The sequence below is a fragment of the Haemorhous mexicanus genome, chromosome 1 (genome assembly GCF_027477595.1).
Source record: "Haemorhous mexicanus isolate bHaeMex1 chromosome 1, bHaeMex1.pri, whole genome shotgun sequence".
Taxonomy (NCBI): Eukaryota; Metazoa; Chordata; class Aves; order Passeriformes; family Fringillidae; genus Haemorhous; species Haemorhous mexicanus.
Genome location: NC_082341.1, coordinates 23,357,458 through 23,371,129, shown reverse-complemented (window position 1 = coordinate 23,371,129; position 13,672 = coordinate 23,357,458). Strand labels below are relative to the sequence as shown.

The 13,672-nt window shown below is 33.7% G+C and overlaps 1 protein-coding gene across 5 annotated transcripts in view; it reads right to left on the bottom strand.

Annotated features, from left to right (window-relative positions):
* Positions 1 to 13,672, bottom strand: part of AKAP9 (A-kinase anchoring protein 9) — a 106,185-nt gene that overhangs the window by 58,291 nt on the left and 34,222 nt on the right. For 2 of the 5 annotated variants that reach the window (XM_059843028.1, XM_059843037.1), the window contains exons 4-8: positions 8,202 to 8,255; positions 7,628 to 7,798; positions 4,966 to 5,121; positions 3,862 to 4,059; positions 760 to 3,183 (exon numbers count right to left, since the gene is read on the bottom strand). In XM_059843028.1, coding sequence (XP_059699011.1) covers positions 760 to 3,183; positions 3,862 to 4,059; positions 4,966 to 5,121; positions 7,628 to 7,798; positions 8,202 to 8,255 — 3,003 coding nt within the window. The remainder of the gene's footprint in view (positions 1 to 759; positions 3,184 to 3,861; positions 4,060 to 4,965; positions 5,122 to 7,627; positions 7,799 to 8,201; positions 8,256 to 13,672) is intronic. The other 3 variants (XM_059843056.1, XM_059843067.1, XM_059843047.1) reach the window with 2 other exon arrangements.

Sequence of the window (13,672 nt, the reverse complement as noted above, 5' to 3'; positions counted from 1 at the left end):
TTAGTTGCCTACACCTTGCAGCATGCTATTGAACTTCATCAGTGTACAAAAATTTAAATTTATACATAGATTTATGATTCCACCACCTAATTAAATACTGGTAACTCAGTACTTAGCTATTTATATTAACAAATAAGAATTCTTTCCATGTTACATACAATTAATTTACAATATTGAGAAATACAAGCAAAATTGTGCCAACAATATTTAGAATCACATTATATGCATTCTCATTATTACATCCAGATACATTTCTTAAAACAAAATATTTGATAATGCAATTTTGGTATTTCACAAGTTTGATATTTCAAAAGTTTGGTCAACGATGATTGATAAAGTTTCATTATTCTTTATACTGTTTGAATGAATACTGAAGAGAACTGAACAACTAATCACAGAATAAAAACTTTTGTCCAAAATAAATTTTTCTCTTAAGAAAATGAAATGCTGCATCAAAATATGAAGTGCTCTGGTAGTCTTCTTACATTTTTGTTCTTGCTGTTGACTTAATTAAACACAAGGGAAGACTTTTTTTTTCATTCAAAGAGCATCCTCATACACATTGACTGTGCCTATAATTCTGGTCATTCATGTAAGCCCTTTCAACCACTGGCCACAACCCTTTCCCCCTTTCCCTTCCACACACACCCCTATATTTCAAAGCAGCCAATTGGAAAAAATATGATGCAAATTTTCAACTGTAAGCTCCTATAAATTTTCATAGTTAAAGTATTTTCTATACTGTTTTACATCACATACCTGCTCTGATTTTAAGGCATCCACTTGCTGCTGAAGGTTATTTTCACTCTGTGCAATGGCTGCTGTTGGCCTGTCCGGCATCCCATGCAAATGTTCCACAACAGACTGCTGCTCTGGTTTCTGCTGGACCTCCTTCCTTTTTGTTACCTCATGGCTGCAGTCTTTACCAGAACTTAGATTACCTCTTGAATTTATTCCTTCATCAGCTTTACTCCTTGAACCAGGGGATTTATTCCTACTTTCAGATGCTGGAGTAGCAGTCTTTAGAGATTTTCCTTTGGAGCATTTCTTCTTAGAGTCATTGCTACTATTATTTCTTCTCTGAACATGACTAATTGTGACTTCTAGTTCTTTACATTTTACTAGAATTTGCTCTTTCTCATCTTTTAAGGATTTGACTTTTTCATTTAAATGACTGATTTCACTATCCCTTGACTTTAACTGTTCAGAGAGATCAGAAAGTCTCAGGGATAATTCCAATTTCTCACGCTGAGTAATCTGGAGCTTTTCCATAAGTTCTGTTGCATCTTTCTCAACAACTTCTCCAGCCTCAAATATGTCTTCCCTGGACACCTTTATTTCTTTACTCCCTTCAAAACCAGAGGGTTTAGTTTTAAATAAAACTGGTCTATTGCTTTGTAAGTGGCATATCTTTTCATTCAAAGCTTTGAGTTTGCTTTTATATTCAGCTTCCTGCTTTTTCTTGTTCTCTTCTAACTCCGTTTTTGCCTTCAGAAGACTTGAATATTCTTTCTGTAGTTCCTTATAGCTAGCTTCAAGTTTTTTCTCAGTCAATGAAAAGGCACTCTTCTGCCTTTCAGCATCCTCTTGGAGGATACTGTTTTGGTTTTTAAGTTGCTCATTTTCAGTAATCAGCTTTTCTACTCTTTTTTGCAAGTCCAAAATTTCTGTCTTAGAGCTAACAGTACTGTTAGAAAGTAAGTTTTCTTCAGAGCATACCAACATATTTTTTAATTTCTCTTCCAGAGTTTCATTTTCCCCCTTAAGAACATTATTTTGTGTTTCTAGTTCTGAACATTTTTTTTTAAGAGTATCTTCTCTCTCCCTCATTTGTTCCTGCATCAACTCAGTTTTAAGCTGTAGCTCTTGTATTTCTTGTTCAAGGGTACCCTTCTCTTTTTCCTCCTGCCTAAGCACTTCAATCTCCTTCTCCAGTTCATGGATTTGAAGTGTCATTTCTTCAGATTTAGAATTTACAATAGACTGCTGTAAATCTTTCAGGTTCGTAATCTCTAAAATCAACTGATTTTGCTTTGTGATTAAGTTGTCCTTTTCATATTGCATGGCTTCTATCTTTTGACTCATTTCATTTTTTACTTCATCTAATTGCTCCTTATGGTGCATATTCAAGTTATGTTTAAGGCTTTCCATGTTCACCATGTGCTCTTTTTCTAAGTCTTCTTTAAGCCTGGAAAGTTCCTCTTCGTGACTAAACAGAAGATTTGTCCTCAGTCTCTCTAATTCTGCTTCTTGAGATTCTGCCATCCGGTCCAAAACTGCATCCTTCTCCCTTTCCAGCATTTCAAGTTTTATTTTGTAATTTGTGATTTCTGCCTCATGTTTTAATTCCAAGTCTTTCCTAAATTCAGAGGCAGAAGCCAGCTGAGTTTTTAAATCTTCAATCACAAACCGGTATTTTTCAGCTTCATTTAATCTACATTCCATATCCACTATAGTTTGCTTGGCTCTTTGAACTTGCTCTCTTGAAAAATTCAGTTCTTGAAGAAGATCTTCAATTCTAGTTTGTTGAAGAGATTTCTCTGTTGCAATAACTTCCATCTGTTGTGACAATTCTTGCTTTATTTTTTCCCTTTCCCTATCAGCATCCTGCAATTTCACATTCAATTCATTAATTTTAACATTCATTAACTGCATTTGATCTTTATTAACATTCTCATTAAAACACAGACTTGAAGTTTGCTCCAATTCTACTTTTTGTTGCAAAAGACGCTGCTCTATTTCCACTGCATGCTGCTTAATTAATTCTTGCTTCATTTGTACAATCTGCTGGCCATGCATTTCATCTAATTCAGCCTGAAGTTGTGCCAGTCTCCTCTGTGTTTCTAATTCCATTCTTTGCACAATGTCAGCTTCAGACTGGCTGTCTTTATAACATCGTTTCTGCAGTTCTTCCACAGTTCCCATTAACTGTTTTATTTCATCAGAACATTGTCTTTCTTTCTGTTTGTAGCTGGTAAGTTCAACTTTCATATTACTTATCTGCTGGTTCCTTAGGGAAATCTCTTCTTTTAAATCTTCAAGTAATTTGCTGGCATCTGATAGTTTTTCCTTTAGCTGAAATGATTTTTTTTCCTCTTCTCCAAGTTTTGCTTCCAGCTCTTCAACTAGTGCTTCTTTTTCTTGTAATTTACTCAAATCTTCCTCCTCCTTTCTCTGTTTCTCCTTAAAAAAGAAGAGGAAAACTATGTTCTTATTTTTAGCTAATTATCTGAACCTATAAGAACATTTACAGACTTAGCTATTTAGTCTTTCTTAGAAGGCTAGAAGGTTATGTTAGTTATAAAACATAAATTATTTGTTGACCTCATTTGGAGGTTTTTTGTATCCTTGGAATAATGAGAATCCCTACCCTACCCATGTCATCATGCCTCTCCCCTGTTCTTTCCAGCTCCCACTGTCTCTATCACTTTTAGTAATATTTGATTTTTTTAGGTGGTTTTAAAATGTTTTTCATGAAGGATAATAAAAAAAAGTACACAAAGGAAAAAATTCATTCTTTGCTTAATGCAGAGAAAAATGTTCAAGCAGATAATGTAATCTTTTTTCTAAAATAATGTAATTTATTGAAGGTGTTTTATCATATGAAACATAGTTTCAAAACTTGCTCTAAATATTTCTACAACTCTTATAAAAATAATACATAATACTGACATAAAATGTTCAGTTTTAACTTATATACATATTATGTATTGGTTAACAGAAACAGTGTCAAAAACTTAAAATCGATGAATGCACTCTATGCAGCAAACTCATTACCTGTGCTTTGGCTTTTTTTTCCAAGGGAATTACAAAATCCTAAAAAGTGTTTAGGAAAAGAGATCTTTAGAGTAAGGAACATACCATTTCATATGTCACTATTTTCTCTTGAAGATGTGTAATCTGCTCTTCAAATTCTTCATTCTTCTTTTGGTAATTCTTAAGCAGGCTTTCTTGTTCTTCTAGCTGTTGCTGATGTGAAAGTATCTGTTGCTTGGCTTGCAGCAAATCAGCAGCTGTGCAACTATGGCTGCTGTTCCTTAGGGCTTCACTTGCCTGCAACTTGAATTTTAAAGAAATAAAACCTAAAATACATCAGGTTTTTCAGAAATCGCTTGTGCTACATACAGAAATAGTGATCCTCACTTTCTTCTTCAACATCACAAGTCAAAGATTTCTAAGTTCTTTTAGAGGAAGTCAAACATCCTCATTCATTTGGGATGGCCAGCCAATAATTATTTCATATTAATTAAATATTCATGGTGAGCTAACAGAGGACAGCAGTGTCTCAGATACATCAGTGTGTAGTAAAACTAACTACTTGCAGCTATGGAGCATATAATCAGACTTTTAATAATAAATCTCAGGTTTCAGAATATAATCCACTTGAAGCTCAAAATAAGCTATATAATGTGCTTACACAGCATGAAATACTACAATATTCAACTGCAACACTGTAAGGTATAGACTGTGTGCCTGTGGCACCTCAATCACCAAGCTTTTTAGACGAAATGTCTTTCTGAAGCTTCCCTTTGTTATTTAAACTACCTTTTAATAACACCACAAAGGAAGCTTTTATTGAAAAATACAAGAACTGGAGTGTGAAGCTGTGGCCCATGCAAGTTGATGGCTGGATATTTTGATTTCAAAGGGAACATTTCTGCCCAAAGTTGTGAGTAGTAACTACCCAAGTATTTATCCTCAGGATAACTGCCACAATTAAGTATTTATCAGAAGCTATTACCACATAACAGGAAAGAAAACAGACTAATATTTATTATTTTACAGTTAATTATTACGTATTGTGACAACAACTGCAGGACCAGGAAAATGAATACTGATCTATGCTAAGAGGCTGATCCTTGAAAAATGCACAAAAAATTTTCTGCAGGAAGTAGCGATTTATGGAGGCTGCAAAGTGACAACTATTGTCAAACCCAAACAAATGTTGGCAGCTCTATAACTTACATGCTGAAACTGAATTTGCAGTTTTTGACTTTGCTCAGTAAGCTCCAAGAACTCCCTCATGGTTTCATCCTTCTCTTTACGTGCCTGCTGCAGGTTAGTAGTGAGCTGAGTGATAATGTCATCTCTTTTTTTGATAGCAGCTTCAAATTCTTGCAGCTGTAAAAGATAAAATTTAGATTATTAATGCACATGAAAACCACAGTCAAGAATACTACCTGATTTTAGTTAAGTAGGAATAAGTCAACCCTAACCTCTCTGTTTAAAAGGTGTCTCACTAGTATAGTTTTTATATTTTCACAAGCTTTATTTGTAAAAATTTCAGAAAGAGGGTTTTTTCACCCTCATTGAACAATACATGATATCTCCATAAAATATAGTTAACAAATAAAAAAACCTGAACTTTTAAGAAGGTTAATTAGTTAAATATATAACTTGCTTTTAAAATAGAAAGTGTGGCCACATAAACAAACCATCATAAAGGAAGCCAGAATATCTGTTACTAGTGTTTCAGCAGTTTTGTACAATTACTCATATTCACACACTTTTCCCACAATAAATGCAAGTTATATCATCTCTCACTTGAAGTGCAACAAATAGCATTCATTGTACTAAAGCAGGTAATTGATACCATGCAGTATCCTACACGGTGAACCTAGGGAAATCATTCATAACTACACAAGAAAATCAGTTCAAGCTGCAAAATGGATACAGCATATTTAACTGATGAATCTTTTGTAATTTGCAATGATGAAGAAATTATAAGAGTAGAAAAAAAATCTTTGCTAACTGTTTTATTTTTTTGTAGGATTACATTCAAGCAGTCAGAATTTCTACAATACTGATTTGCAATATTTTTGTGTGCTTTATTTTGTGTGATTCATATAATATTATATAATATATATAATAATATATTTTGTGTGATTTATATAATCATGTATCAGTATAAAGTTTCTTTCTCAATTTGAACTCACTTAAGGCTAGTGGAAGCCTTCTCTCTACATGTGGCAAATTTCTTAAACCATCAGTAATCTTCTGTAACTGCTTTGTTTACAATGTTCCCCAAAAAAATCTTCACCAAGCTATATACTGAATCTTGGCTGTTAACATAGTAATGCTTCCAGATAAAGCTCTTTTTAGAACACTGGAGTCAACTCCAAAAAAAAAAGCACAGACCTAATGACAACACTACATGTTTGTTGTAGTAGAGAAACTTAGGAACAGATCAGGAACTTAAGTGTGCTACACCTCTGCTTTTGCAACTGTTCAATGAAAGCAAATATGTAAATATGTTAGTTCCAAAGCACATCATGTTATATAATTTCCAACTATTTAAATTCAATCTCTGTTGTCGACAAAGGTAGAACTAAAGCACACAACTATCTTTCCCACTCCCCTTTTACAATTCTTTTGTTTCTTCTGAAAAATAAACCATAGGCATTTCCAAACTGAGATACTACGCACTGTACACTATAAACAAAAATACACTTCAACAATTAAAATATTATTGTACCACAACCCCAAACCCGAAAATGCTCAATTTTGTTTAAGTAAATTTTTATTTTATTTTAAAAATTGTAATTATAGCCATTTTAAAAATGCAGTTCTAAAAAACATTTTCACTTTCTACTCTTTCAGGAAAAATTAACAGTAGTTACAAGCATTAGAAATACTTATTTTCTTTGTTATGCTCTGATTATGACTATTATATTTAGCACAACAGATACAAGACGCAGTAATTAAAATTTAACACCAGACGAAGAAACAATAAACCATGTCTTCTATTATTATTATTAATTTATTTTATCTGTGATAATAGATGTCATTTTATCCATCATAGCACCACTTAACTGGTGCTATGATGGATAAAATGACATCTATTATCACAGATAAAATAAATTAATAATAATAATAATAATAATAGTAGTAGTAGTAGTACTGAAATGGTGAAAATAACTGAATATTAGAATTTTTTTAACATTTTATAGGATTTTGCAAAAAAATAGCAAAATACAGTGAATCCAAATGATCTGAATCCAAATTAGGATAGAGACAAGTAAGACACAAAGTACAACAAAGCACTGACTTGAGTGCACTGCATCACTGGCTTAAACTGGAAGAATATTTTTTACTTTAAAACTTAAGTTTATATTCCAATGGTATTTTTAAAGCAAGAAATGCTTTCCCATAAACCCAAATTATTAGATGTTTAAAATGAAAACATTCTGACACTATTGTTTTTGTATTTCACACTGAAGTCTGACATATAAATACATTTCGGTTATATTATTCCTTAGGGAGTAAAACCTGAGGGTTTTTTGATCTTGGAGGAGCAGGAAGACATTAAAGTCTTTGCACAAGTAGAGAAGAATTAGGGCTTTTCTTGAAGAAAATTGTCTTTCCATTCCTAATTTGAAGAATCTCACTGCAAAGACAATTTGAATTTTAGTCACAAAATACAGAGAAAAAGGACACACAATGGAAATGCCATTCAAAGTAACAGAACACATGGCATATGACTGATAGAAATTACATGTAATTAATTCTATATCACACACTGAGTGCATTCTAAACAGCTATCATTAGTGTGAACTCTTTCCAGTGAGGCTCTGCATTTTTGCACGTAACCAAATAGCAAGTAGAAAGCAACATAAGGTAATTATACCTGTTGCAATCCTTCTGTACCATAGGCTGCCCTCATTTCTTCTATCTCTCTGCTTAGTTCTTCAATCTCTTGTTGTTTCCCAGCCAATTGATTCTCCATCACCTCTAGCTGTGTGTGTGAGTGCTGCATTCCATGCTCTGAATGAATGTCTCCAACTCCAAATTCTTCTTCCTAAATCAATCCAAGTTCCTTTACATGCCAATTTTTATGTTTTATCACAGTAAATAAAGTCAAGCATCAAATTCTGCACCAAATGCCACCTTAGAACATTAACATACAATAGAGCATCAAATATCTTATTGCCATGGTAACCTCCTTTGTTAGTATAATTCACACCTCAAAAGCACTGACACAAAACGTTTCTGTGAGTTGTGCTCTATAACTTTAGCCTAAATAGATGGACTAAACTGGTTGGCATTTCAAGTCTAAGAATACACTATATTAATATAGCAAACAGTGCAGATGTAGAGCACAGCATGCAAAATAAAGTATTAGTCAGCAACACAATTTTTGTTCAACATTGAGGTGTTTAGTATTTTCCATTAGTATTCCGATTCAATTTGCAATACTGTACCCTGATTAAATCTGCAGGTATAGCTGTTCTTGTCACAAAACTGCAACCATTTACCTGTATAAAGACAATTTCTAAATACATTATTTGAAATAATGTTTGATTTTTATTTCCCACTTACTTGAATCTTATGTGGCAATTTCTGCAGAGTCATGGGAATTGTTATGCTACAAAAAATTATTTCATTTGATATACAAAATAGCTTTCTATATAGCAAATTGCATCAAAGTAAGCATAGATAACAGGTAAAATACCCAAAACTGCAAAAATAAATCCTATTGTCTAAAACCAAAAAACCTTATTACCAACCAACATCTAGAGAAAACAAAGGACTTCAGATTTAAAGGTCAATGCAAAGCTTTATCTTTTAAATCATTAAAATGCATCACTATTGCATTTTAAAATACATTTATATATTACTAAACATAGTTATGCTTTCTGAAAGATTTTTATACACAACAAGATTTAGTCTTTCTGAAAGTCACCTATCTCTTGATAGGAGATGAAAGGCAGTATCACAGACTTTCATTCTCAATTTGAAGGAATTTTCATGAAATTGAAAAAAAAAAAAATTTATACATTTGACATAAGACATTTGAAAATAAATCCTCTTTCACTCACCTAACACTGCCAGCCCTTTCAGCTTCTATGAGAATTTTGGTTCTACTGACTGTACAAACCAAAACCAGCAAATCTCCAAAAGGCAAGCACAAGCCAAAGTAGCAGTTATAGGAAAAAAAAAATCCTAATGAAAAGAGCATGCTGTGTACACATGAGTAACGATCAAACAGACAGGCAGGCTTTTAAAACAGCAGACCACTGTTCAAAAATGAAAAAGCTAGAAAAGCTGCATTTCTCCTCAGAGCTCATTATTACATCAGCCCAAAACAAAAATAATGGTACTAGAAATGGAAAGGCAGCATAGTATTTCAGATCCAAATATTATGTTTAAATCAAAAAAGAAGCTGTACTGCTCAGATGTCTGCCATAGCCTGGATCAGGACTTACAAATAACTATCACGCCTGGCAAATCAATAAGTGCACTGTTACAAATGGGATCAATACAGTCATTGAATTTGTATTAGGCGAATGAATAAATCTGCATTAGAGAATTTGCAGAGCTGATACAGTGCCCTTTCAACTTCTGATTTTCCCAGTAAAAAAAAGACACCACAGAGATTACTACCTTAGTTTAGAAGGAACAAAGAAAATTGCAGCAAAAAGCAGTCCAGGCAACTCAGAGAGGCACTCTGTATCATTTGTGTATTGCCAGATGTTTGCTCCACTTTCAGAAACACAAATGTCTTCGCAGTGCCTGGCACCAACATCTTTATTCAGATTTTGGCACATGTCCCAGATTAACAACACTAGTAGTTTAACAGAAACCTCTATGAAATCCTTCCTTTCCCCTTTGCAACTCCCATTTTACTTAGGCTTAATGGAGAAAGACGCAGTGTACAATCACTGTAATCTACCACAGTGGATACACTTCTCTTCCCATGAATCATGGCAATTTGCGACTACCAAAGACACTTTGTAACAACAGCTAACAGGAAGGCACAAAAGTCTTATCTCATTAGCTGTTCCAGACCGCTCAGCAGCTGAAAGTTCTACAAAAGACCTTTAACTTCGAGAAGAGATTTTGCTACACACATTCAAAACAACTGTGTGGAATGTCAGAAATCCTGCTCCATTCCATGGGAGTGTAACTTTTCGACATCGCAAAAGTGATCCACACAGTAACATGGTAGTTCATGCTCTTCTCATCTGATACCTTCTTCTTTCAAATGTCTCCTGGCAAAGTGTAAGTGGAAACATGACAAGGCAACAAATCGCACTGCAATCTGTGAAAAATACCCCAGCCAGACAGCCACAGCAGGGTGCTGTGTTGAGGGAAACCTTGGGAGTAGCCCGGCAACCCCTAGCATGACAAATTGTGCTGTGTAAGAGCAGACAAACAGCTGGTAATGAGTTATTAGCTTCAAAATATCTTAATTAAAAATTAATTTTCCACTCATCTGAAATATATGAGTTCAGTAGTTCAGATGCCAACTTGAGTGTCAGTAGATGGCTAAACAAGGCCTGCAGGACTCTTGTGTTTTGGACTATGTTCTCACTGATTTACCCATTTAAAGATCTTCTGCAAGTCTATAAATGCTCTTCATGTAGACTTTTATAATTCCTTCTTTAAAAGCTTTGCAGTTCACCTTTAAAACTGAAACATTCTTATGCCTTAATTACTTTTGATGTGCTTAGTTACATACCCCAGGAAACAATTAAACATTGAAAGAATCAAACCACATACCATTTTAACATAATGGAACCAAGAAATAACATGAGCTCTGGACAAAATTGCATCAGCAAATAATCACAAATAAGAATAGCTTAAATTTTACAATACATTACTCAGCAGTCACAGTTTTGGGTGAACAAACAATATGAAACAAGTGAACGTTACGGTAGTTTCAAAGGACATTATGTCTGATTCTTCTTCCTTCCTTGCATATCCAAAATAATTCACAGAAATGTTATTTAGTATTATAAAGTAAAATATAATATGTAGTCTAATGGCTAAAAAAAAGGTTTCATTTCTATTGCATCAGTTAATACATATCCTTAAAGCAAATGAAAGGAATCTTCTTTCTGAGAAACACAAGGAAAACCAACCTCCACCACTGGATTAAGGCAGTGATTCACAACAAATGCCACCAGAGGTCAGGATTACATTTATGAAATCACTGTACCCTATCTAATGTTCCTTAGACCTTGGAAGACTTGAAATTGTATCTCAAAACCAGCAGTAATAATATAGTGTAACTACTTACAACATTAATACCATTACTACAGAAATTTCCCTTTATAAATAAGAAATTATTGCTCAGCATAAATCAGTACATACAGTTCTGCTTAACAGACTCGTTTGATTTGGTAGTAGAAACATACAAAAGTATCTGGAACATATCAACAATTTTACTTTATGTATTTTTTCCCCCTTAACTCATTATTGTACATTTTGGACACCTGATTCCTTCCTAAAAATTAATATTAAGACCTTGAGCACAGCTTGTCAATGCTCTTAGCCTCTCCTGAATTTTCTAGCTATGTCACAACTGACTACATGGAACTTAGCTAAAATTAGCAATCAGGTTACCTTGGGAAAATGAATTTCAGCATATTTTGGAGGTTTTGGTGGGGAGGGTTTATACTCCATACACAAAGGCCATTTTTAGATTGTAGCAAAAATAGTTGCAATCCTGTAACTGAGGTTAGTAACTTCTAAAGGAGAACCACTGATGACTTTTTAAAATTTCATGGCTTAATATATTTTTCTATATAGTAACAGAACAGCAACTGATTTCTTTATGCAGTAGTTAAGGTTGAGGTATAGAATTTCATTAAAATTTATCAAACCAAACAACTTTCTAGACCTTGTATTAACCATCTTTTCAGAGATATACTTTGCATTTTGGAAAGAACCAAGAAGAGAAAAAAATCAGATGGAACACCTTTTCAGTTACACCATAAAACTGAGGCATATGGAAAATGTATGGGGGCAACTTTACCTTACACAGTTATAAAATCCCTCAAAATTTCAACTGCTAGGAAAACCCTAACTTCCCTTAGTTCTGAGTTCAAACCATAACCCTCAATAGCTAACCACCATTATAATTTAAGACTATGAAGCTAGGTGTCATTGCTGCTCACATGGAGGAACTTGTCCCAAAAGACAAGCTGGACATATGAAGGATTTACCAATCTTCAGTCAGCTACTACCTTGATAGTGTAGGTATTAGAAAGGTGTCTGAGCAAAACTGAACAAAAGACTGTATTTACAATAAACTTCCTTTAATACAAGAATTCTTATATAAACAGACCTTCAGTTTTACTTAGATAACTGTATTGCCTTTTAATTTTGTGTCTGGTAAGTCTCCTAAAGAGGGAAATACCTTATCACTAGTTTTATCAATTCCTCAGGAGAAGGGGCTGAAGAATTAACACCATCTGTTTTAATTTATCAACAACAACAAAACAAGCTATTTACAACCTATTTGAATTCGAAGCATGACAACCTCAGTTCAATTTAATTTCTGGCAAAACCACTAAAAAAAATACAGATGTTCTAAACTATAAGGAAAAAGATGGATCAACAGGCCTATGTCTCTTCAAATATGGGTCTTCTTAGCGTTATGAAAAGGAAATAATGTATTTGAAAAATCCATAAGCTCAATATTTTATATACCTGCATAATTATGATGCTACAGAAAAAAATTAATTTATTCTCATCTTCAACTGAAAAGGTTTCAGATCATTTTATTTACACTGTGTCCATGAATGGAAGCAGAGCTTTTAATTATAAAAGTAACATTACAGCTGATATGAAACATATTGAAAAATCAGCTCCTAAAATATCTGCATTCCTAAATGTGATGTCTCCCCATTTCAGATAACAACTAATTGTAATGAAATGGAATTAAAAATAGTTAATTAGAAAAGATTGCAAATCTGACGGCTTGAACTTGCTCTTTACCAGAGCCAGTATCATGCTACTATTAATGAGCTTTGTGTTGCCTATTTATGTCTTAGAAAATAACTCTCAGTAAGGTAAAAAATCTTTTTGCAGAAATAAGAGCTGCCTAGTAATGCATCTGCCACTGCATTTTTCAGGAAATCTGTAATTTTGTAAGGAATATTCAGATATCTGCTCTTCCTATTCCTATTCTTCCCATTCAGAAATTCTATTCTTCTATGTCTTCAGAACCTGAAAATTTGCTCCCTAATATCCCCTACAGATTTTCTATGGAAATTTTTGAAGAATGAAGTGTTTAGATGTGAAACTTCATGTTAAAATGAGAGCTTTAAATTCAACTGAAACTGAAGCCCCAAGCACTAAAATCAGAACACATCCACAATTACCATGAGGCATTATATTATTCCAGATGTTTTCTGTATCTTGTTGCCCTGTGCAAAGACATGTCTTCTGCTTTTGCAATGTCTCCAGCACTGCTTCCTACCACCTTAGAAGTGATCAGAATTTCATCCATACTTCATTATATACATAATATGTCTCTCTTGTCAAAATACACGAATATCAATGACATTGTCAACTGCTTTCAAGGGTTCATTCTTCACATACTGCAAATTCCATGTAAAAGTAATCACACACCATAGTGATGCATATTCTAAAAAGGTACACTACCGTCATGGCAGTTCTTCAAAAGTATGTCTGCTACACTCTTGATGGCAAACAGCAATGAGATTAATTTGATTTACTTCATCCCCTCTTACTTGTTGACAAGCTTAAGATTCTGGGTGAGTTTGTTCTAAACTGTTTTGCACAGAGAACTGCAAAACAAAACCCAGACTGTCCCTACACAAAGTGATTGTTTGAGACACGAAAAATTAGATTTTCAAACTAAAAGCAATTCCTACTGTATTCAGATGTTCCATGGCTATTTCTTACTGGCATGTTCTTG